At 43.6% G+C, this 25152-nt stretch overlaps 1 protein-coding gene across 2 annotated transcripts in view; it reads left to right on the forward strand.

Moving 5' to 3' along the window:
- Window positions 1-131: 131 nt before the first annotated feature.
- NKD1 (NKD inhibitor of Wnt signaling pathway 1) overlaps window positions 132-25152 on the forward strand; it is a 104959-nt gene continuing 79938 nt past the window's right edge. For both annotated transcript variants that reach the window (XM_085303839.1, XM_085303840.1), the window contains exons 1-3: window positions 132-493; window positions 636-668; window positions 768-913. In XM_085303839.1, coding sequence (XP_085159965.1) covers window positions 469-493; window positions 636-668; window positions 768-913 — 204 coding nt within the window. In that variant the 5' untranslated portion in view covers window positions 132-468. The remainder of the gene's footprint in view (window positions 494-635; window positions 669-767; window positions 914-25152) is intronic.

Here is a 25152-nt window from a genome sequence, read left to right on the forward strand (position 1 = left end):
TTTTTGAGCCTCCAAAAGGCTCGCTCGCCCCTTTCATGTGCCGCCGCGGCCCAATGGGAAGGCGGAGGCTGCCTGCAAGTGGTCTAATCTCAATGAGGTGTCAATCATGTTCCCCGGTGGGTGAAGTAAGGTCTTTTGTAACCGCCTCTGTCTTTGGGAGAGAGGCGAGAGGCGGCGGGCTGGAGCGGCGCGGCGCGGAGCGGAGCGGGCCGCCGCGCTGGGCTGGGCTGTGCGGCGCGGAGCGGAGCGGAGCGCTGCCGTGCCGTGCCGTGCCGTGCCGTGCGGTGCCGTGCCGTGCGGCGGGAGGGCAGCTCCGAGCTCGTGTCGCTTGTGCTTCGGCAGGGAGAAGCGGAGCACATGGATTTCTAAACACGCTGGGATTTTATCTATCTACAAAAATAACAACAGGAGCACCCGACCCTACTGAAAACAGTCCAATGAATCGTAATTGCAGATCAATGCAGAGAAATGGGGAAACTTCACTCGAAACATGGTTAGTTCCTTTCACTTGCTACTCCTCAGCCCTTTCCCCTTCCTCKGATTGTACTTGGTTTGTTGCTGTGATTTCGTGCGGGTGTCTAACGCTCTTCCTTTATTATTTCCCCTCGCACACCCTTTCCCCTGGACCTGCCCAGCTGCCGTCTGTAAGCCCCGGGAAAGCCCAGAAGGTAGGGCCGGCTCCCCCGCGCCTTCCCCGGCGCCGCGGCGCTGCGCGGGCAGCGGGCTCGGCGCGCCGCTCAGCTCTGCCTTGTCTCCTGTGCCCCTAGGTGACAGCTTCGCCGTGAGCGCCTCTCTGGCTCGCAGAGGCCTCGAGGACTGGATGGTGAAGCAGAAACCCTCCGGCGGCGGCGGCAGCTCGGGGCTCCCGCACGGCTGCCCGCAGCGCGCCGCTTGCAGGCTCTCCAGCGCCAGGGTAGGTCCGCGCCCCGCCGCCCCTCCGCGCCCCCCAGCCGGGGACCCCGCAGCGCCCCTGCATCCCTCYCTCCCTCCCAGGGACCGGGGCGGCGGCGGCAAAGCAAGGCTCGTCCGTGCCGCCCCGTGGGCGGTTGCGTGCGGCGCTTTGCTGAAGTTGGGAGCCGCAGAGCAAAGTTGGGGCTGGCGCCGGGGGCGGAGGAGCGGAGGGGGCGCGGCGCGGGGCGGCGCGGGCGCGGGAGCGAGCGGCCCGCCGCTGGGAGGCCGCCAGCATCCCGCGCCCTGCGCCCGGCGGCCGCGCGCGTTTGGGACGCTTCGGCGCGGGGATTCGGGGAAGGAGAGGTCCTCAAAGAGTGTAGCCTCGTGTATTTGCTCTTCGTTATTAATGCACGGCTGATCTGCTGCCTAAGTTACTGCACATGTCACTTGTCCTGGCTGTTAGCGCCCGCTGGTCGTTCCCCGCCCCGCCTTCTCCCTCCGCCGGGTCTCCCGCGTACGGCTGGCTGGCGGAAACGTGCGAGCTGCCTTGCTGCTGCTGCTTTCTCAKGTTGTCTCTTTAAACAAAAAGGCATGACGGGAGATAAACAAACTGAGCTGTTCTCCGACATGGTCCTCATGGTGTTGCAGGGTACTATCCAGGGCTTATAGATGTTTACTGAAAGACTCCCATTGCCTTGAGTGAGTTTTGGATCAAGCCCTTAGATCTGGATCAGTGGAAAAGTAACCTGAGAGACGGGGAGATGGGAATCTGCTTCCCGAGCAGCGGTGAGGGGCTGAGAGCACGGGCAGAGCGGTGCCACCACCGCCTGGCAGCTCCGCAGCTTGTCACCTTACTGTCAGTAGACTGTCCCGGGAGAAGGAGGAAAGATAAGCTTGAGAGTCGAGAAGAAGGTTTTTCAGAGACATACTTCTTCTTAGGTGGGGTCTTGAAGTGCACGAAAGTTATGTAGAATGGAAGAAGCTAGTGATGACCCTTTAGGTTCAATTAGTGCTGTATATAGAGGAGAATAAATGTATGGGAGTCACTGGAAGTAAGGTGAAAGAGGGAGGTAAGGTATTGCAAGTGTTTGATGAGCATATTCACTTTGCTGCATGTTCAAGTACTTGCAAATATTGTTGGTTTAAGTGATTTTTATTGTGTTCTGTTAGAATAAAATGTGTCAAAAGAGAAACTGCCATAAAAAATGGCACATATATATATGTTACAGATGTGAAGAACAAAAAGTCTGCTTTTAGTTCTTTTTCATCATCCCCATTTTTGTGAGTCAAGCTTCTCAGATATGTGTTCTACTTTTCACATATATATTTCTCTAGGAAAGAAAGCTAAACTCGCCAAATTAAACAGGGGTAAAAACATAGGTTTAAAATACAACAGTTAAAAGTCACAAACAGTGACTTGGCTTTGTGAAACGTATTTTATTCTTCAGAGATAGTTTGCTATCTGCAGAAAACAAAAAAACAAAGGTATTTTGCTATTCACAAAACTCTTCAATTCCAGGCCATCTGCACAGCTAGAATGACAGTGGAACTAAGTGTTTCTTTTCTGATTCAAGGTGTCCTCCCCATGAAAGCTCAGCAATTAGTGAGCTATTAGCTAAAAATTAGCCCATACTTTTTACTGCATTATAAAACTGTAAATAGGTTTAAGTGTGCTTGAATGCAGTGTTCCCATGGGGCTTTTTGCTGTCATCCTGATACAGATGTTCCAGAATGTTTGGAAATATTGACAACTTATTGCCTAATCCAGCTGGTTGTATCTGCTTGCATATATGGTCTGCTAAGTGTTTTAATTTATTTGTCATCTTATCACAGGAAAGCTGTGACAGCTACATTACAGTTCCTTTAAAATATGAACTTTTAGTAATGTGGAAGGATACATCTCTAATCCTACATTGGAAACAGATGTGTCATATATACACATATGACAAGGATTTTGGAGTCACAACTGTTGACTCCATAACTGAGGTTGCAAGACTGTTTCCTTTTTAAGATTTCTCTTTGATCTCTTGTGTAATTGTACCAAGATGCACAGTGAATTGTAGCTTAAGATTCTAGTTCTTAATTCACCTGAAGATGTAGAATCATCATACTGGTCACTTACTTCTAATGGTCAATCGCACGCAATTGAGTGGGACAGCTGGGTGTTCCCAGACAGTGAAGTATTGTTGCACTTGAGTCAACCAAGGGCTATTCCCCTTACTGTTTTAAAATTCCAGTTGAACTATTCAATTAGCTTACAAGGCTCTATGGAGTGGTACAGTTTTATTCTGCCATGATTGAAAGTTTGGTTTCTCATTAAAACATTTTTTTCCTGAAATAGATCTTAATTGCTGCATCTGTGATTTATGGCAGACATACTTAGATCAAACACTGATGAAAATGGTATTTGGATTCAGAGAAACATCCAGTGAGTTTAAAAAAAAATGGTGCTAGAAGTAATTTTCCTCGTAGGAATCCTTAACTAGAGTTTTGTTGATGGTGGTTTCATTAGTATTTAGGGCCTTTCTCTATGAAATCTGGTGTACTTCCAGTGACCTTTTGATGGGAGAGGAGAGCACTCAGTTGCTTCCAAGTCTGAAACTTTGAAGATGTGTATCATTTTGATTAGAACTTGCAAGTGATAGTTAAGTTTGACTTATATTGCTCTATAAAAGCCAAAAATTCTGTGCTGGTTGGAGCTAGAAGGCTATTTTCCTCCACAACACTGAAACACTGAAATGTTTGGCCTCACTTTGTCTTCCAGGGAAGATGATGCTGGAGTACAGAGGGATAGCTGCTTTCAAGAAATAGGAATGAATGACTAACATAGGAAAAGTTAACATTTAGTCTGTGCACTCTGAAATAAGAGTGAATTTACATGGATAACTCTCAAAAAATACGTGTGGAGCAGAGGGAAGCCTTTATGTGAGACCCTCAAGGGCTCAAGTAAGCGACAGCTCTTCTCTTCCTGAATTGCTGTGCTGAGAGTGTCTTGGTCAGAGTGGACTTCCCTCAGCTGGTGACCCCAGCAGGTCCTGGGGGCCCAGTTACTGCCCAGTGACTGCCAAATGCTGTTGGGTGAGGGCAAGAAGAAGGGTAAGGGGAGTTTATCTGAACACGCTGCAGGTGTGTGAGCAGCCTTTTGGTCCGGGGCTGCGAGCTGGGCTCCCCTTAAGGCAGGGGCACCCGCCCAGCAGGGGCTGCTCTGCCCCAAGCGTTCTAGTTGTGGTGGGGCGGAGGGCGAGCTGCAGCCTGCCCCTTCTGCAGGGCARAACGAAAGAAAAAGGGGGTTTTGTGGCATCTGTGAAAGGTGTGAGGTCCTCAGTTATCTTCTATTTTCAAAGCAAGTTGAAACCACTGAGGCTGTAAATCCATTAGACCGAGAGCAATATATTTCTTTTGCTACTTTATGGATGGGTGAACTTGCAGCTGGAGAAAAAGACAGGTTGTGTGACACTATGTGGATTATCTTGAGCAACTTTTAATTTATTCAGTGTGTTTACTTTTGCAAACCATTTCTGCAGATCAGTGTTGTTTGCAAATATATATGTCTGTATTTATTTATTTATTTAACTGAGAGGTGGTTTTGTGCTAGAGGGGAAAATTTTTAAATATGATGTTTGCTTAGTTCAATTTACTTTTATCTTCAAAGGCATAAGAAATTTTACTAGTTTCTTGCTTGCATGTCTTATTGAGATCAGAGTTTGAGATTGGAAAAAATCTGTTGTTTTTAATTAATTTTTGACCAGTTCACACTGAACCCAGTTGGAAGTTATCATTTTAGGAAGAAGAGGAAAGACTTTAGCTTTCCAGATTTATTGTAAGGGCCATTTGGTGCTGTTGATCCTTCTCTTCAACCGCAACTGATGTTAATTAAGAGTTCCGTGTCTGGTCTGGGAATAATCTAGTGTAAAATGCTGAGGCACATCCTTGCTTCTGAGGTGGGGCTTGTTCTCCATTTGTTCTGTGCCTGTAACTGCCAGTGACATTAATGGGCATTCCTTGCGTGGCTGAGAGCAGAGTGCGCCGGTGTCAGCTTCGCTGCCCCTCCAGCAGGGTCCTTCTTAATAAATAAGAACAAAACCAAAAAACCCTCCTCCCCAAAGACCTTTCCCAACCCYCCACTCTTAAACAGTGTGTGGATGTGCGTGCATGTATGCATGTGAAAGCATGTAGCTGCATGAAGGACATAGTTGTGTAGATTTTTGCATCCAAAATGCAAATAATAAAATACAAAAAAGAGACTTTAGTGATCTGTATCCACTATGTCTTGAAGGCTGTTAAGTAGAAGATTTAATTGTAATGCTACTTCAGGGTCATTTCATGGGTAGAGTGACACTGGACAGACTGTCTTCTTTTAAATACGGTGATGAGATCATTTAAAATTTCCTTGGGTCTTGTGGGACTATTTTAAGGGATCTTTTAAACTCAAGTGTTTTYGAGTACATTAATGTAGGTATTGTATAGCTAATTAATTGTATTGACTCTGAGGATTAAAAGAAACAACAGACTCAGCAGTGCTAGATATTGGTTTGACTGAAAAAATATTTTTATGTATAAAATGTATGTTTACGGTATTTAAAATGTGAAACTTTGTATTGAGAGAGAAGCAAAGTCTTAYGTACTGTTGAAATTTGGTGCCAACAAACCAAGATAATTTAATTAGTAGTGCACATGGTACATCTTGACAGCTATGGTTTTGGAAAATTACAATATGAATATTAACACTCAAAGAGTCTCTGCACGTATTAGTGCCATGGTGATGAGATTAGTGAATTGGCCAATACTATAGTAGCAAGCTGGATTCCAAGGGAATTATCCTTGAATGATACCAGTTGGTGCAATTAAAAGCCACAATTCAGTTGCCATATGGAAAGTGTTAGACATCCTTACATGGTTTCAAAGCTATGTGCTGGAGGTTAAATTGACATATGAAGAAAAGCATAAATTAAATATTTTGTGTTACGAAATTAAAAGTTGACTTCACTTGAGCCATATGGAGGAGGTGGGTGGAAGAYAATCTGTATTTCATCTGGTCTTGTTTTAGAGATATTTCAGGTTTAATGTGGTGCATACTTAATTTGGGAAGTTGACTAGAAAGCTGAATGGCCCATGAAGTTTCTGCAAACAATCTAATTAAAGCAACTTTTTAAATCTGTAACAACCCTCTTTCTCCTACTCGCTCTAGAATGGATTACTTAGGTTGATGTTTGTAAGAAGGAAGCATATTCTGGCTAGTAGCTAAGTGAAGTCCTCCTCTAAGTGACGTGAGAAAGCTATGTCTCTTGGGCTACTGAATAGTTCCTTATGGCTTAGTTCAACCTTAATTCTTCTGAATGAGAAGGCTTTGGATACAGAGTACATTTTCTTCTCCTGTAAATTAGGATGAAAAGTACCATGTTATATTCTATAATGTTACATTCTTTAATGTGTGTTTTTATTCTTTAATGACTTTAAATGCAAATAATTTAGTGCAGGCTTTACACTAAACTTTGCTTATAACAAGAGTGGGAAATTTGTTGCACATGATTCTCGACATATGGGAATGTTCTTCAGAGTAGAATTCATTAACAGAAGGTTCCTCTGTAGGTTTTTGTGAGATCTATAATAAGACTCAGGAGGAGCTTAGTAAGTGGATATTTGTAGGCACCCTTCAGAAGATGATCTTAGTTGACTTTTACGGTTTCTTTTGAATTGCGTTAGGAACAGAGGAAAGAAAAGTCTCTTGAATACTGAAACTTTGTAAGAGTTAGTTTTTCCAAAGCTGAGAAATAATTGTTCAATGATGATATTTAAATCAAAATGAAACATTTCTCCGCTTGTTGCAGCTGTTGGCCTTTATAGAAAATATTATGGATGAGTTATGCTTCATGAATGTTAGCATCAAAACCTAGCTGAGAATTAAATGATAGATGTTGAAATGTAGAAAATACTTGGAGTAATTTTTGGTAATTAATTGCTTTTCTRGTTTATATTAAGTATACTGGCTTTCCTGAAAAATCAGGGGTCTTCAGACTGTGACAGCTATAAATACCTTTTACTGCAAAATAAGGTGTCATTTTTATTTGAAAAATCTTATGTGAAGAAATGGTCAAATAGACTTTTCCTGTATGTTTATTTAGTTGTATCTGCCAATGTTGGCAGCAAAACTAAGCTCGTATTTATTCCTACAGAGTAACTACAGCTATGGGAGATTGAGTTGGACTGTATTCCATTCAAGAATTATTAACTAAGTTCCAAATGCAAAATCTTCATTGTGTCTGATTTCTGAGCCAGCAAAGTGTGTTTGTATTGGAATATCTCATGACGTTTGTCTTGCAGTGGTGGGATGCCARTGGTGTTAGCTGTGGTGAAAGGGCTGTGCTGGTGCAGATACTTTTACTACTGCGTAATTGAAGAGAGGGGGGAAACAACCTGGGATGGTTCAACTACTGCTGTCCCGGTCCCTTTGCAAGGGGTACAGCTGTACAGTGTCTCTGCCCTTTGTAAACTGCTAATTTTATTTGTATCACAGATACTGCACTCTTTTTTTTTTTTCCCCTCTTGGCACTTGCAGAATAGAAATGACACTTTTGAGGGTATGAGATGTCCTTTCTCAAGTTGGAAAATACTGTATGATTTCTTGCAAACACACTGCTATCATCAATTGGTTAATGCTGGTCATGTCCRCTGGTTAATAAGGACAGGTCCATTGGCTTGTTGTGTGACTTGACATTCAGGCAGGCTTATGTCTGCYAGAAAGTGTCCAGCTGGATTCCTTAATACCTAGGTCATGTGAGAAGCGTACACATGACATGTGCCCATCGTTTGTGAGAGAGCCTTATGTTTTAGTCCTACAGAATCTAATCATTTAAGGAAGGAAATGATACAGTGTCTTGTTGGGAGGTAAAGTTGAGTACCACTGATTTTTCTTCCTGTGCTGTGGCCTATTGCATATTATAGGGCAATAAATGATCCTGTTATTTTAAGCTATAAGACTTTTGGTAGATTAAATCCTTTTGCTCCTCAGACAACTAGACTGTGGCCAGGAGAGACTGAAATGTTATCCTCGCCTTAGATCTCAGTGACTAAAAAGAGATTAGTAGAAACATACCTGAAAGGTCCTACCAGACTGCACTTGGCAGGCATAAGGGAACACYTCCCCCCATCCCGATTCAAGCCAAGGGCCCTGCCAAACAGACATGAGAAAAAGTTACTTCTTAAATCTGAAATTGCTGTGAGCAAGACTCATCAGGCAAGCAGGTTTTCTGCTCTTTCTCAAAGCCCTGATAGGGTTAGATCATTTTCTCCCAGTTTCCTTCTCCAGTTGCAGTCAGKCTGAATGCAGTGGAAGTCCAAAACTCATACAGCAGATTGTGAAAAGATGTCTCCAAAAGTGCCATTTCTGTCCTGAAAATTTGGGAAAATGTTGTCCCTTTCTGATTCATGCCCATGACCTCAAGTCTTGAAGCATGAGATTTGACTGTCTTCGTTAATAGAAAGATACCAAAAATACTGCAGATATGTTGAAAGCAAGGGGTTGGAGGGAGGAGAGCCATCATTCACAGATCACTGTGAATGTGTGCCGCTCATCTGCCCTGGCACTGCACCTCTGCATTTGCTAGACTACTAACCTCATTTTTGGTTGTAATGGAATCTGCATTTAAATGCATGCTCGGTTGCGCTGGCCCCTGTATCACTTGCAGTGAGAATTCCTTGAGAACGAGAGATCCTTCTTTAAAACATGGGAGGAGAGCAGTTATGTTCTGAGCAAAATTTATGGCAGAGAACTTGTAAAATGCCTGAATTTTTCAGCCGCGTAACCTTGGGCTTCAAGCTAACAACTGTATGCAGCCTATGTAACTTTAGCTCGTAGATGGATCGGTATGTGGTCAGAACAGTCTGTGCACTGTCCATCCGGAGAAATACTTTGTGTTTTGTGACTAGGGTGGAATTTAATGCATTTGGGAGCATTACTGTGGCAGCTTTAAAGGGATTAAGTATATTGAGGTTCCTATTAAAGTGTAACACTGTGATTCAAGATCTGTGAAAGAAAATCATGCATGGGTGTTTGATCTTGGGGTGCAGCCACACATGCTGTGAGGCATAAAATAAGGGGATAGACTCAGTAGGGAAGTGACAGAACAAAGTGCTGTCTTGCAGGAGAAATGGGATTTGGGAGCAGCCTCGGCTCTTTTGATCCCTACTCTGATGTGACTGATGAGTGGTACAGAGGTGATGGGTTTGTACTGGGGGAGGAAGGAGGATGGTGGATAGCATGTTGCACTGTCCTCGGAGAGAATTTGCTATCTGATTCCCCAACGATTTCCTAGTGGTAGGCAAGGACTAAGGCGCTTCCTGGTGTCCTGTCTTAAAAGCCTTTTATAATTCTAGAAAGGTTAATTTCAAAAGAGTTAGGTAAAGCAGCTGTAAAACTAAGTCTTATGCTTTAAGTGCCATATAAAGAAAAATGCCTGTTTGGGGGAGCAGGAATTTTCTCCGAGCACAGACTGCCCCAGTCCTGAGCTCGCAGAATAACAAGCAGTCTCTGTATTGCATAAGATGCTGTGGTTGAGCCTGTATCAGTGTTTCTGTAATAAACCACTCTCTTTTKGAAACAATAAATAATAATTTTGCTTGTGAACTTTCCAAGTCTCTCTGTGTTCACATAGCGTACGTGTGTATAAGCTACAGACACTCATTCCCCTATAAAGAGAGAACATCATAGTCCAGCAAACAGAATATCTGTCATTCCAGCTGAGCAAGGTCTAAGGCAATAACCCAAAATGTCCTGGAAGAAATTCTAAAAAGCATTGAAGAAATCAATCGTCTGATCCTAGAGGAAGGCCTTTGATGTAATCCTGGTAAGTTTATACTGGGAGCCTGCCTATTTCTTTATGGTCAGCCTTAGACTTTCTATATGAAAAGTGGATCAAATAATTTCATATGCTTCTGCTTTAGAAAAAGATGGTTGATAGTTTTCTAAAGCATACGCACTGTTTAAATGTAGATTGTGGCTTTTAGCCGAAGCCCAGGTGGGGAGGAAGGGCTTTTCAAAACAAGTACTTACAGAAAAATAAATAATGCTTTGATATTTTCCCATGGAAAAACTGTGCCTCATTTAGCCGTGCTGAATATTTAATTTTATTTTGAGGGTAAACCTCACAGGTTATCTCAGTTAAAGCATTTGCGTGTAGGTAAAGCTAATGTGCAAGGTCTTGTTCCTGGTGTGCATGCATGTGTAAAAGAAGCTTTTCGGGATAAACTACTATATAAACAAACTACTTCAAGAAGTATATTTTTAACTAAGTTGGTGCACTTGGGCAATTAACTTTTATATCATCTTGAAAAATTCTGCAATATTTTTCTGGACATTTAAGTTAGGATTCCAAAGCCCTGCTGCAATGGAGGGGGAACCTCTCATTGCTTTCAGAGGTTTTGTATCAGGTTATTTGCTGCATCAGAGGAAGAGGAGGAAGGCTCAAATGGCGAGACTAATCGTCTCTTTGTCTGGAAGCTACGTTGATAGTGTAATGGTAATGTATTTTCCTCTGCAGAGGCAATTTGTGTGATCGTTTTTTTTAGACAGCTTCATAAAAGTTTTCACAATTTATTGCCACTTATGTTGCTAATTATAGATGAGAATGTAATTTTGCAGATGAAAAAAGTTAAAAGTTAAAGAAGCGTGTTTTGAGGAAGGCTATTCCTGCAGCATTGCGTGGAGCTTATTAAGGTACCGTGTGGTTTTCATTGTTTGAAGAGTTTTTTTTCATGAAGAAGTAAATGAGATCTGTCACTGTCTAAGCTATTGTACTGGGCTTTTTGTTGAAAAGCAGTCACTCCTGGGTTAAAACATGGTGGCAGATAACAGAAAAAAAGAAAAGACACCAGTTGAGGGGACAACATTGTATTCATTGATGCCACATTGTWWTCATTGATGCCACATAGGAGTTTTCGCTGGAATTTGTTCATCAGCCTTAACATGCTGCTCTCTCCCAGATGTGCCATTCTAGCTATTAGCTTGATTTTTTTTTTGTATTGTTTAAATGTAACTTCAAAAACTTGAATGAAATTGAGCTGTGTGGCAGAAGTCAAAAGTAAGGTGAGTTTAAGTTGCGCAGGGGTGGGGATAACTTTAGTGTGCAGATGGTGCCGCTGCTTAGTCAATGAGCACGTGACGTGCTGTTTAAACTTATCCGTAATTTGTGGCCGCCTCCGAATTTTGCCATCCGGGAATGATGGGGCTGAAGGCAGCGCAGTGATAACCCCCCTAGACTTGCCAGTAAATGAGGAGCAGRCGCTAGGTCGTGTCTCCTGGGAGCAGCAGGAAGCCCGGGTGCTGGCGTTGTGGCTCTGCAGCAGTGGTCCGAGCTTCCTCGCGTCCTGCCCTCCGGCACGGTCCAAGGGTCTCCTAATCTTCGGCTGCGGGGGAGGCTTTCTCCCCCTGGTCCTTCCACGCGTGGTGTTCGGTGTCCTGAGGTCAGTACGCAGCAGCGCCCGCAGGGAGCGAACGCGGCTGAGCCTGCCGTCTGCGGACGTTTGTCTGTCTGCAAGCAGAGACCAAAGGTGTTACCTGGACTTAGTCATCCACAGCTAAAATCCTGCTTCCCAAGGAGATAAGGACGCAGCAGCCGCATCCTTCGCGGGCGTTAACGCACGCTGGTTCGCAGCGGCCCTCCCTTCGGCGTCCTTTGCCCAGGCGAAGCGCGGGTTCTTCCTCCTGTTACCGCGTCCCGTTTCCAGCGGGGTTCACCCGAGCGTTCCTCCTGGAGCCGGGGGACGTGCCTGGCCCGGGGCGAAGCGAGCCAGGCCGGCGGCCGCTTCGCTGGGCGGCGTGCCGCGGGTGGGAGAGACGCGGGAGCGCGCGGCCGCGGCCGGCGGGCTTGTGCCGCGGGGCTGCCCGGGCGCCGCTCCACCGGCGCGCCGCAGGTGATCGCCCGGCGAATGTTGTTTGAAGCGCCTGTCCCACGGTTTCACAAATGTGCTCTGACCAGAGGATGTTTTTCTAACTTCAAAGGGCTTCTCAGGCTGGCTCGGTGCCTCGCAGACTGAGTCCACAATCCCTCTCTGCTCGTGATGTGTTCTGCCATGTGTGATTTCTTTCTTTCTTTCTTTTTTTTTTTTTTCCTCCCTGGTATGTGATGTTTTCTTAAAGCAGCGTTGACCTGTGTTCAAATGAAACTTGCTCTTAAGCTTGTAAACACAAACTTGGCGTGTGGGCAGTTTTCATCTTAACCTGATGTGTGTATTTTTTTTTTTTTTTTAAACAAGAATACACATCAAAAGGAAGAGTAATTTATAGGGAGAAAAAGGGGAAAAAAAATCCAAGGAATAAACAGCAGCTTTTTAGGTGTTTCGGTGAAGGTGTGGGTGCCCCGCTCGCCCGGGGGAGCGGAGCGTGCGTCCAGCTCGGCAGCGCTGGCGTTGCAGGAGGTGCCCTTGCCCGGGGCCTGCCCCTGCGCGGGGCGCGCGAGGGGCGCGGAGCCCGCAGCAGGGGAAACCGGGCAGAGCCAGGAACACTTAGCGCTGACCTCACTGCTTTTTTTTCCTTTCCTTTCTTAGCAACACTATATTCAGGTAGACTTTTAGGAAGCAGTTTGTTCATTTTAAGTTTTATTTCCCCCCCACCCCTACGTGGTACTTTGCAGTATGGTTTCTGAAGGGGATTGCTTTCAAGTTAGTGTAAAAAATTTACTTTCTTTTTGGAGCTGAGAATTAGAAGCAACTCAGCCTCTACRAACTTGGGGCCAGATCCTTTTCCTGGTGAGTCCATTGGCTCCGTGAGAGCAGTGCCAGGCTCTGCAGCATCTCCGGGGGTGGCCTGCGTGGCGCCAGCAGTGGCTGTGAATCCGGGAGGTCTGAAGTGCCGCTTGGTAAGCTACGCTGCTGGACGCTGGTTTTGGAAATGCTGGTGCGTTCATTAAAACTAGACCAAGCAGACCAGTGACAATGAGCAGYCTCAATTTTTAAAGTCATTGATTTTTAGTTTATTGTTATTACTACTATGCATGTTGGTTTGGAATTTATTTATTTATTTATTTTTAAAAAGACCCTTAATCAAAGAAGGCAATCAGTACCTTACAAACCAGAGCACGGTCCTTTGCGTATGGCAGATGGCTGAGCAGGAGGGTCTGCGCTCAGCATAGGCCGCCGGACTGCGAGTGGCGCTGCGTGAGCAGGACAGCTCCGCCGTGCCGGGAAGCTTCGCTCCCCAGGCAAGGACACCACAGCCTCGCGCTTAATTATTAATCCAGCTTTCAGATGCAGCTTGAGCCCAAAGTCCTCGACCAGCCAAGAGCCCGGAGAAGCTGGTGATCTCCAGGCTCTAAAGCCGTATCAGCAAACGACCTGGGCTCTCCTGCCATCCCGCCACGTTTATTTTGGCTAGTTTTAAAGCAGGTGGCCGGGATGAATTCCTGGTTTCAAAGTCACAGCTGCCGCTTTGAAATTGTGTAAGAAGGGCTTTGGTTTCTTAACACAAAATAACTGAGCTGCTGTTTGGTATTAGAGCATCATTATTCTGGGAAATGCGCTCTTCATCTTAAAAATATCTTCTGTATGGAAGTTGAAAGTTTATACCTCATGATTCTAAGGGCAAAGAGCTGAAACGCCTCCTTGTTTGACAGATGATTGCAAATACTTAAGAATTCCTCAGTGATTTGAGTCAATGGAATCTGATGGTAGTATTAAAAATTAATAGCAATATTAGAAACACAGAATTACTACAGGAATCTCTTATGTTAGTTGGCGTTATTTCTGTGTTTTTTTTTTTTTTTTAAGCGACTGCCATTTTAAGATTTTTCTTTTAACTGGGTATCTTTGTGGCAGTCAGTGTCAAAATGCTATGTCTTTATCACTGAAGCAGTTAAAAAGACCAAGCGGTCTTTTTATTGTCACACTAATGATGCTGTGATTAAGTAGAAGGAAATGTTCCATTACAAATCTCAATTTCCTCTCCTTATAAAATTTTATTTTAAAGTCAGCCTCCTTGGATGACTTTTTCAATAGCATCAGCAATTGTGTCAGCAGAATGGTGCACATATGTTGTTGAAAGTATAAAGAGAATTCATGAAAGAGTTTGTTACACACTTTTCTTAAGTATGCTATTCATTGTTTTTTTTTTTGTTTTGTATTCTTTTGCACCTTATCATATTATAATGTTTTTTCCTACTTTCAAAATTTCATAGATATATATTTTTTAAAAAATGTCATGCAAGCCTTTTTCTAGCATAATAGAAAATACATTTTATGCAAGGCACACAGCATGGGGTTTTCTGGACCTTCAGTCTCATATGAGCCTGCCTCCCAGTGAACAGGAATGAGCAAAGCGCAGTCCTCTAAGATGGAGTGAAAATGYTCTCTGAAAGCCAAGGAGGAGGGAGAGCTGGGTGCCAGAGGGGCTAGAGCTGTGCCCCTGAGCAGAGGAAGCCAGCTGCAAGCAGAGCTGGTTKTCAGCTGGGAGCAGAGGGGCACAAAAATCCTGCTCCTTGAAAAAGGCAAAGGGCAGAGTTGAGTTCCTTTGGTAATGGGAACACATGAGTCTAGGATTCGTATGCACAAGAGGTAACAAAACCTTTGACCTGCTGCTCGGTTAGGAGGTGGTGGAAGTGGCAGACCTGTAGTACCTGAGCTGGATCTCAGCTCCTTGTTGGAGGCCCCTGTTACAGGACATATGCGTTCAAGTGATGATGCTTGTAGGCTTCCTGCCTATTGCTCTACCTTGCTTTCRGTAAGACATGTAAACTCAGTGCAAGAGTAGTAAAAATTTAGGAATCGAGTATATGACTAGCATGTGTATGAGGGAAAAGGTGCACTTCCACTGTTGCTAAYTGAGATGGACTACACAAAAACTGCCGAAGGGGGAAGAAAAACACTTGTTAAGTCATCATTGGCTGAAGATCGTCACTGCAGATGCACCAACTAGACTTGAAGCTTCGCGGGGGAGATGAGCTTTTCATGAGCTTTTCTGGTATTCACTTGAGTAATGAAATTACCCTCTCTTGAACGTGTTTTTTTTTTTTTTTCTTTTTTTTTGGAGCAGCAGAGTTTGCACGTGAGTGAAATGCATATCAAAATGTTTACAATGAGCTGAAGTGGAGTGGTGAGTCAAAGCAGTAGCCTTTTGTTTGCACTGGCTCTGTAATGGAGAGCCTTATAATGAGGGTGAACTCTGCCTCCTATTCCACTGGGCCTTTGTACTGTTTGGAGCACAAAGTGGAGMAGGTTTACAGGTTAATTAACACCTCTTCCCTCCGCCTTGTGGTGTTTGGCAATGATGTATCACCCACCTTTTCATGTTCAGAAGGGGTGAGTGATGGTCAGTGATGGATACTCCAAGCTTTTAGTTGTTGCCACTCAACTCTCTGCTGAGAATGGTGTTCTTTTAAACAACAACGAGCATAGTTCAGTGTATGGTGCTGAAGACAATGTTATTGTCCTGTTGCAGTGTAATGGTWGTGAACACATCTTCCCCATCCCCCATCCTCGCATATATGAAGAGATGACAGAAGAATTCTGCCTGGCAGAGGAGTTAATGGCATTTTTTAAACCCATTGTTATATATTTAAAGATRACTGCTCTGAATATTGAAATAAAAGGATGGGTTTAGTCTAATGGTTCTGTGGTTTTGAGGAATTTGATCAGTCYGGCTGGAATAATCGTACATTAGTTTGTGTGTTAGATATGGGTGTTTGTTGTTGTTTAGTTTTATGTCCAGCTAATGCCAATGCGTTGCACTTCCTCAGCAGTTGTCCCATGTTGCTTTCTTTCCCTCCCAGTTCCAGTTATTTCAGGTCTCAACACTTAATCTATTAGATACTTACATTTTTTAAGAGCTGCTTGCTTTGTCCTTTAGCTGCTATGTGGTTCAGAAACTCAGGAGTGGTGGAGAAACAAAGCTGGATGGGCCTCTGAGTAGCGGGGCGTGCACTTGGGTGTGGGGCGCTGGGCACCCTCTGTTAGCACACCATGCAGAGCGTGCCGTGCTGTGACCTGTAAGGGGATTATGTGCAGTACGTACTGACTAACTGTACCATGCGTGCCATACTGATGGCTAACCGCCTGCACATACCGTATATATTCTGGGAGCTTAACCAATTTCTCCTCAGATCTGCTACTTCTGTTTGTGGTTGGGAAGCTGTGGAGCAGTCCCTCATGCAGGAGCATGACCATTTCCGGGAGGGGACAGTGCAGAAGCCCTGCTTGCTGTCTTCCTGGAGGCATTGGGGAAACTGGAAAGGAAAAGTGCGACTCAATGATTTGGTCATCTCTCAAGCAGCTCCAGGGGCTGGGCAACTCTCAGTTGCTGCCATGCTTAGAGTGGAGTTTAGGACTGTAGCACCCAATATGCCTAAGCAGAACATTCGTTCTCAGGAGCCATTTTGTATTGTCTAGAAATGAAGAACTCCTCTGCAAGAATGTAACGCTTTTTATCCGCCTTGTCATTTTCTGTGCTTCAGTAGTGTACTTATCCTCATCGTTTTGATGCTACGGACAGGAGAAGGCCAAGAAATGTACCACAGGCAGTAGTACGCACAGTGTAGTAAGCTGTACAGTGAAAAAGGATTGAGGTGAATAACCACCCGAGCAAGGGAGGCATCCCATCAGAAAATACGTCTCTGTTTCTGTGGATGGTATTTGAGTTGTTACAAAGTGTTTGAATCAAAGGTTTGACCAGTTAAACAAACTAATCCCCAAAGCTGTATTAAACTCATTTCCTGTGCATGAAGCAAATACTAGAGGAGTTCTGAAAAGCCATTGTTAAGAGCAGAGCTGGGGCGTGAGCTCCAAAATTCTGACCTGAATTCAGACTTTCTCCATATTTGTGGTTTTGGTTTGAGCCTGACTCTAGTTAGCAGGGATCTGAATTTTAAGATTTACCCATGTGGCTGTAGAATTCATGATTGTGCTGTATTAGTAGTGTAAGTCTTGCTTTTTCAGGAAGTATTTTAGAAAATACTTCTTTCTGCTGGGATCAGATCCTTTCTTTTACTGGGCAAACTCTGACTACTCTGGCAAAGAAGGACAGCTTGCCTGGGCCTAGTATAGATGCAAATATAAAGAGAAATTTGTTTATGTAAAATAATGTCTTTTCTGTATTAAATTCTCTCAAAGTGAAACCTCAAGTTAGTATGCCCTCTGTGGAGAAGTAAACGTCCTACCATTAAGCGTTACTGTAATTTCAGACTAGCTTCATCCCAAGCAAAGACTGATAATGTGTGAACATGTGCTATGGTTTGGAGATGATGGCAAGCCCATCAGACGCTGGTGGTGTCTGTTTTCAAAAGGGATTTTAGTGCTGACTTCTCTAGAGTTAGGTTCTGGCAGTCATAATTGTGTAGCAGAGAATTATGTAGAAAGTGGTATACAAGCGCTCTCAGATGCTTGGCACTTAGTCATAAATTTAATCTATTTACATATTTCCTGTACCACTGTACAAACAAACCAGTGGCAGAGTCATGAAACCATTTTCTCAGGCAAAGTTCCAGTTGATACCAGAGAGGTCAGCACTGAAAATAATCATTTGTTTAGAAGCATTTGAATGTGACCTTTAGAGAAATCCTCTTTCCTTTTGCCGACTTTCTGACCCCCTCATTAGGGTCTTATTGAAAATCAGTGGGAACTTTCAATGAGTTTAGGCAGCAGTCCTAGCTGAGATGTCACTTGCTGTTCCTTTGGAGCATTGCAGGGGACACCAGTTCTTCAGAAACTGGCTTAGCCTTATAGTAGTCTTACTCTTCCCTCCTACTAGATCTGCAAGTAAGAGCACACGTAGTGAATATATGCCTGTTGTAGATGCATATAGAGATCTTTTCTATCCCAAGTCCGGCTAAGTTTGAGTGCATATAGAGATCTTTTCACAAAAGCAGTATGCAGTTACGGTTCTCCATCACTCTTAGAAAATCCATTCACTCCCAAAGAAGCCTAAAAAAGATACTAGGCAAACTGGAAGAAATTCATAGAAGAACTAAGAGTTGCTGAACTAAGAAGATTGAAAGATTAAATAATTCTGTTTCTTGTGTATGTAGGGAAATTGATAAGAACTGTTCTTAAATAGTTCTTATACAAACAAAAGTCCTTTTATTTCTAAGTAATTTATGTGCTTGCTTATACAAACTTTCATTCTGACACTGTTCCCACAGCAGCTATTCTGGAATACCTGTTCAAGTCAGTTGCTGTATATGAACGTGCCTGGAAATACTATTGAAGCAATGACCAAATGCGAATGCTGTCTATATTGCTTGAGGTTTGAAAAAAGTTATTTAGAACTTCAAAAAAGTATGATTAGGAATAGTAACAGGAGCAAATTAAGGAGAGTTTGATATTAAAACATACTAATGAAGGTCCTTATGATTGTGGAATAATCTTGGGAAATGATACAGGTTTAATTTGCTCTCAGAATAGTTAAAACTACACAGTTTACACCTCTAACTTTCTCAAATGTGTAATGGGAAAATCTTCCAAGTTAAGTCCATTTAACTGACATTCTTCTACTGAAAAGGTAGATTAATTGTGTGCATCCAGTTCAGTGAACTTCTTCTCTCTGAGTGATATTTTGTGCGTGATACCATTCAGTGTAGAAGTTCTGTTACTTTAGGTGTAACTTTAGCAGATTGTGCTGAGAACAGGTAGTTGTAAATTGGAGATCCGTACTTTATAGAGATCAGTTATCCTTGAAATAATAAAACATAGGAAAAGCCAACAAGCTAGAAATAATTTTTGGTTTGTAAATGGAATTGCGTGTGCCAGAGTGGACATCTTCCCCTGCTATTTCTTATAACAGAATGGWAGTAAAATACTAGAGCAGTAAGGTTTCAGTATCTCAAAGGTGCTCCTGGAGAGAGAAGATCGCTTCAAGAGGAATATACGTGTTGGGAAGGGCAGGGAGAGAGGGTGATGACAAGCCATTTTGCAATATCATATTTGCTTATGGCTTACAGGGAGTGTTGCAAAGAGCTTGAAGCTGTTAACACATCTGAGCATTGATTTTCATTCTGGTTAGCATCACTCGGTCGGCAGAGAACAGTCCAGCAGCCACGTGGCCAGGAGCTGGCCTTTGGCGAGTGGGCATTGTTTTGGTGGGAGAACCAATAACTTTGTTACAGTATAGACCCAGCAGCAAATTAATCATGATATTAAGAGGGAATGTATACACAGACATTACTTCACAGAGTTGTCRTAAATTCTGTCCTTGCCGTATTTTAATTTCCAAGGCTTTTGAACCTCAGACAAGGTGCTATAGATGTAGTTATTAAATTTTGCAGAAATATTTTTACTGGGTAGGACATTGCTTGGTGATGTAGCTGTGAAAGCCAAACTCAGASACTAGCAGAAGTTTCTTTATCCAAGCATTTAGGAGGAAAAATATTATTTTGTAACACTCACTTATTATTGAAATACTTGTTTTAAATGTACTTTCTCTTTCTTGAATATACATATATGTGCACAAGATACATAGGCTTAACAGTTTATTAAATTATCTGACAGYTTGCTTTTACTGTAATGCTGAATCMTCTAGAACGCCACGGGCCCAGTTTTACAAGGGAGGGAGGAACGGCAGCATCTCTCAAACGAGAGAGTTGTGACAATGTTTGTCGCTGGGCCATCAATAATATGCAGATGGRAACCCAGCTTTGGAAATAGTGCAGTCTGATTCTCACTTTTGTGGCTGAGCAAACACTTGCTTTTATAGAGTGACCTGAGGACTTGTTGCTCTTTTCAGCTTTTTTGAATAYGCTCAAAGAAAGACACTGGATAGGRTATAAACAAAAATAYAGAATCTTTATATAGGTTASTTYTCTCTATGCAAAATTTAACKTATATGGGAGATGAATTAGATTAAATATTGCTTTAAATACAGGGTCTTGTTCCCAACTTTGCCAAGATGTTCCCTTTTTGTGTGCTGGAGGGGAAGCGGTGTTTGCTACACGTTCTGCACCAAAGCACGTGCTCCTAATTATTTGGTTTCTCCTGGGTGTTTTTCTTTTGGGTGGCTGGTTACCTTTCTCCTTAAGCATAGGAGGAGAGTTACAGCCCAAATGAAGCCTAAAATAGGTCGTGTGGGCTGAGGGCGTGTTGGCAAGCAGGCGGCGGCTGGAACGCCRAAGGGAGGTGGTGGTGTGCAAGCCCACCTCGTCCCACCTGGCCCGGGTAGTGYGCCTGCGCCTGCCGAGAGAGGGGCTCTCGTAGGGCTTCAGGCGTCGAGAYGGCCTCTGGGTTTCGGAGAAGCAGCTTCCAGGCGAGCGAGGCCGTCGGCCGTGCCGCGGGAGCCCTGTCCGCGCCGCCGCTCCTCGGGAGAGCGCCGAGCTCTCGGTCTCCCGCTCCGCGACCTGCAGCCCTGCRTCGCGCGGCAGGCGCCTGGAGCGCCTCGCTTGCAGCCCGGGAACGAAGWCGGAGAGTTACGGGTCAGGTTTAATTGGATGCTGTAGTGCTTTGTATAGTCTAAATGCGCTAGATACGTATTCTGTTGCTGGAATTGGTYGGGAGCAAGTCGGGTATGTGGAATTCCTCGCCCGTCTTTATTCCAGGCGTGTGCGCGCAGGTGCTCCCGCTTCCCGTTTGACGGCCCGGGTGAAGGAAGCCCCAGGAGAGGGGAGGYGGGCCGCGCCGGCCGCCTCGGGGCCCGGCCCTGGAGCGCAGCCTGCCGCGGGAGCTCGGCTCCGTCCCGGGCCTCCGGAGCCGTTCGGGGGAGCGCGGGCGGCGGGGCGCGCGGGCGGGCGCAACTCGCCTGTCGGTCTGCGTCGCGGACGCGCGCGCGCTGCTTAAGCCAGGAAATTTCCGTCTTTACTTCTCGAACGCCGTTTGGCTTCGGCTTCCACGTCGAAATCCTTGGCAGCCGGAGCAGTTCGGCGGGGGATGAACCTCCGCCCCGGGGGGCTGCGCGGGGCCGGGGCCGCGCCGGCGCCTCTCCCGGCGCTCCTGCCCAGCTTTGCCTCGCGCGCCCGCTGCCGGGAGCCGCCCTGACGAGAACTAGTCGTTACTGCAGGCTGGCGGCTTCGACTGCGAGGGCTTTTAAGTTTATTTTTTGCATGCAGACGTGGATCGGTTTGTTGTTTCGTTACATAAAAACACGAGTGAGGGGCTATCGTTCTCCCTCGAGCTGCGCYGCGCTAGCCCGGGATCCGCTTCCAAGCTTACGAAACGAGTCCGTGGTTTAGACCTCGCTGATAAACATTTTTTTTTGTTGTTGTTGCAAAGTTGGATCCGGTTTCTGTTGTCATAATGGTGCATTTGGCAGCTTGCGTTTCAAATAATTAGGAGATAAAATTGGACTCTGTTTGAAATTCAGTATGTCTGGTATTTTCTTGTTTTACTTGGTGGTGTTTTTAATCCCCCTTTTAACTTTGAAGGCGAATGCAAGAGAGTTAAGAGTAAGGCTTGTTTTTTTTTGTTTTTGCTTTTTTTTCCCCTTTTTGAAACCTAGATCCAAGCCAGCTTCTCTTACAGTATTTCAGCCTCGCCCTCCCCGGACACTTTGAGATAAATCAGTATCTTTATCAAAAGAAATAGACCTTTTGTGGGGTTACACTGTAACACTAAATATCCATTCTAATTTGCAGTGTTAAGACTATTATATTGATGTTCATGGTAAACTTTGCTTTGGAAGTTGAAGCTTTAATAATATGCTACTTTCTTAACAAAATTCTTTCTTAACAAAATTGCCACTCTCTTAATTTCATGCTAGTAACCAGCAGTTTGCGATTTAGATGCATCAAAACTAAGACATTCTGGAAGGCTTGAGGAAAATCTTCAACACCCTTCACTTTACATGAAGCAATGTGACAAACTGAAAGGCAGGCTAAGGCAGGCTTGCAGGCTTTCCCTTCCCTTTTTTTATCTTTTTCTTTTCTTTTCTTTTTTTTCCCTACCCCTTTTCAGCCGGACACAGCACCCTGGGAGTGATGAGAGGAGTGCAGCAAAACAGGCCARTGTGGGGAACATTCTTCCCACTTTAAAGGATCTGCACAACATAGCTGCATGAAATGAATACATTAAAAATGTTCTTTACATAATTTTGAATCCTGTCACACTGGGGAAGAGGATCCTCATTTGCAAGGATGTACTGCATCTCTCAACAGCTATCGGTTCTAGTTCTGCTCTAAAAGTGGATGCATTTTAACACCAAAGAAACTGATATCATTAGAGCCAAATTCTGAAAACGTATAAATTTGGCCTAATTACCCATATATCAATAACATACTTTGAATTCACAGAGGAATAACAAGACAAGATTTGTGACAATCGAACTTGGGCTATATCTTCCTAAGGCTGGGTAAAGAGTACTGTGTTGCAAGTACGTAGGTCTGGACTACAAGTACGGAAATCTAGCTCTCACTCAGGACCCCCCCCCCCACACACACACACACTTTCTTTTTGAAATTATTGACTTTATTTTACTGAGTTAATTTCTTCAGGCCAGAATTAGTCATGTGAGAAAGAAGAACTTAGAAGTTGCTGTTTCTTAACTAGCTGTATTGCTACAAATGGCATTTCCAAGGAAACATTCTTTTGTTAATGGTCTACCAAATGTGGCACAGGAGGAGAGTTGTGGCGTTTGCTCTCACTTCATGTCCTTGTAGGTATCATCCTACAGAAGRTGTAGGAATCCAGGGATGTTTTCTCTGTTCAGATTGTCCCTCAAGTGCAGGACAACATGGCAGCATGGACAAACAAAACTTTGCTCTCATCTGAGCTGAGTCTGTTCTGAGGATAAATAGAWCTTCTTCCACCAAGTAGAAAATAAAATCCCTTTATTCTCTTTGCGTTTGATTTTTGGGTCTCCTATTCCTTCCCCCCCCCGCCTTGGGCAGCTTGTAGGATGAGACCCAGACACATAGGGAACTGGTTCCTGCTGGTGGCCTTGATTAATYGTGACTAGATTAATTAGCTGATGTATTTATGGACACAATGTTTGGGGATGAAAGTAATGGAGTGTTGTGGGCCAACAGCTAGGGCTGTTGCCCAGATGTGAATAAGAAAACAAGAAAACATGCACTGGAAGGCATTCTTTAAAGAAACTAGAGACTTTTCGTATTCATTTAGCTAAGTGTTTGCTTCCTCTGCATACATATATATGTGTGTATGTGTATCCAGTATGTATGTGCTTGTGTGTGTGTATACATACATACATATATATATATATATATATATAAATTCTGAGTTTAAGTAAAAGTACTGAAGCTTGAATAGTAAAAGTATATATGTAAAATCAATCTGTTTCCCTGTGGAATGTGACTTAAACGGAACACCCAAGTTTTAAACTTCCTCCTTTCAGAATTTATGGAAGCCTCAGAAATGCTTTCCTTTTTCTTTATATGTCAGGATCTGTTTCAGGATTTAACTTTTTTTTACATGTATAACCCCAGTACTTTTCACAACTTGATTTAATGCAGCTTCCATGTGTCTTGAATATAATAGTAACTTCTGAAATCAATATTTCTTTAGAGAGCAGTAAAGTTGTTTCTTCATGACACCAGTAAGTACTTTTCTTGCCAAGAAGTATATTGTAAGATTTATTAGACTCTCCATTGCCCTCCCCCAAGTAACCCAGATTTTAGCTTCAAGTAAAGCAAACATGTTCAAAAAGTACTCTTTAACTTCAGGCTAGGCGGATACAAAATAAAATCCTCGAGGGGTACATTACAACTAAAAGATTCACGAGCCCTCCAGGGGGTTTAACTTTTTAAGTAGGCATTTCACAAGTATTTGTTGCATAAACCACTATATGCTGCAGGCTTGGGTTTGTGGAGATTTTTTTTTTTATATATAAGACATGCAGCTGTAAATGTATTTTTGTGGAAAATAATATCTCATTCTTGCTCAGAAGCAATGTTTTCTTTGTTTATAGCATGTGATTTTTTCTTTTTTAAGTTTGATATTTAATATCAAATTTTGTGGACTGTCACTTTAGCCCATTTGGCACCTTGGGGTGCTGCTGTAAGGAAAAAGGGAACATATATTCCAGTTAACTCCACTTACTCATTTTTGTAACTGAGATGCTTTTGGCCTACTGCAATACTGTCTTTGGCATTTGGAAAAACAGGTTCTGGAGACTGCAAAGGCAAATGACAGCCCCCAGCATAATTAAGTAGTTCAGATAGGCACTGATGCCCTAGAAAATAGTGCATCGCGAAGAGGACAAAGGTAACTTTYCAGATTCAAGAGATCTGGCTTAATTTCTCCAGATCTTCCAAAGACTTCCTTGTAAGCTTGGACAAGTCTCATTTCCTTCRGTATCTGACCTGTTGTTCATCCTTCCCACCAAGATAATTATCCTTTGCTTGTTTGTTTTAATTTTAAACTCCCGGGGCACAGTGCCTCTTGTCCTGTGGCTGTAATGTGCAAACCATCGTCTACAGTTTCACTAGGACCTTCAAGTGCTACTGAAACACAAACAATAAATAAGAGTATGAAGAATGAAAAATAATACAACAGAAAAAAGATTAAGATTTAAGATCATAACAGGAAGGAGTTTATTTCTAGGTGGCTCACAGCTGGATTAAATGAGGAGCTGTAACTCAAAGACATTTTGATAGAGAAGCCCGTGAGTATTGCAGGCTACTAAATGATGAGAAAATGTAGGAAAAGGAGGCTTGATTGTCTTTTTAGACAACTTGTTAGTTGAAATGTTGCATTTAAATAAGAAAGATGATCAGTTCTAAGCCAGAAGGAGTCATAGAAGCCCTCACAAGTAGTGAAATGATGCATCTGTCAGAACAGTGATATTCAAATGATCAGACATGAAAGATAAAGATAATATACTGAAAGCTTCAGAAAAACAGTGAAGAAATACAAATCCCAGCAAATTCCTTTCTTTCCAGATCTGAATCCTCCTCACAAGAAAGAGGAGAGCTTTAGTGCCCATAAGATTGCCCTCTGAAAAGAGGGCTTGAAGCCACACTACTATGCATGTTGGAGCTGAGTGGCATTTAATAAAGTCTTAGATGTTTGACAGACTGACAGAATTCCTGGTGGACAAATGCAGTCATCCTATACTCAAAGATATTTTGAGRTCTGAAGGAAGGCAGGCACCTACTAGATGCTACTGAAGTAAAATAGTATTTATCTTGAGTGTTTAGTGCTGGAAAGGCACTTGGTAACACGAGCTGTAGAAGCGTGCACTTGCTGTGCCTCCATTTCCCAGAAGAGATTCAGTAATGGGACTAGTTCTGCCTGTGTTTTGCAGGGGCATCCTTATCTCTAACAGGGGCTCATCAAGTGGTGACAGCAAGACAGCTATAGGTTTTCAAAAGTGTAATGCAGGAGCAAGTCTTGCTTTAAAGC

The sequence above is a fragment of the Rhea americana genome, unplaced genomic scaffold (assembly GCF_003343005.1).
Source record: "Rhea americana isolate MKP2758 unplaced genomic scaffold, rheAme1 scaffold_20, whole genome shotgun sequence".
Classification (NCBI taxonomy): Eukaryota; Metazoa; Chordata; class Aves; order Rheiformes; family Rheidae; genus Rhea; species Rhea americana.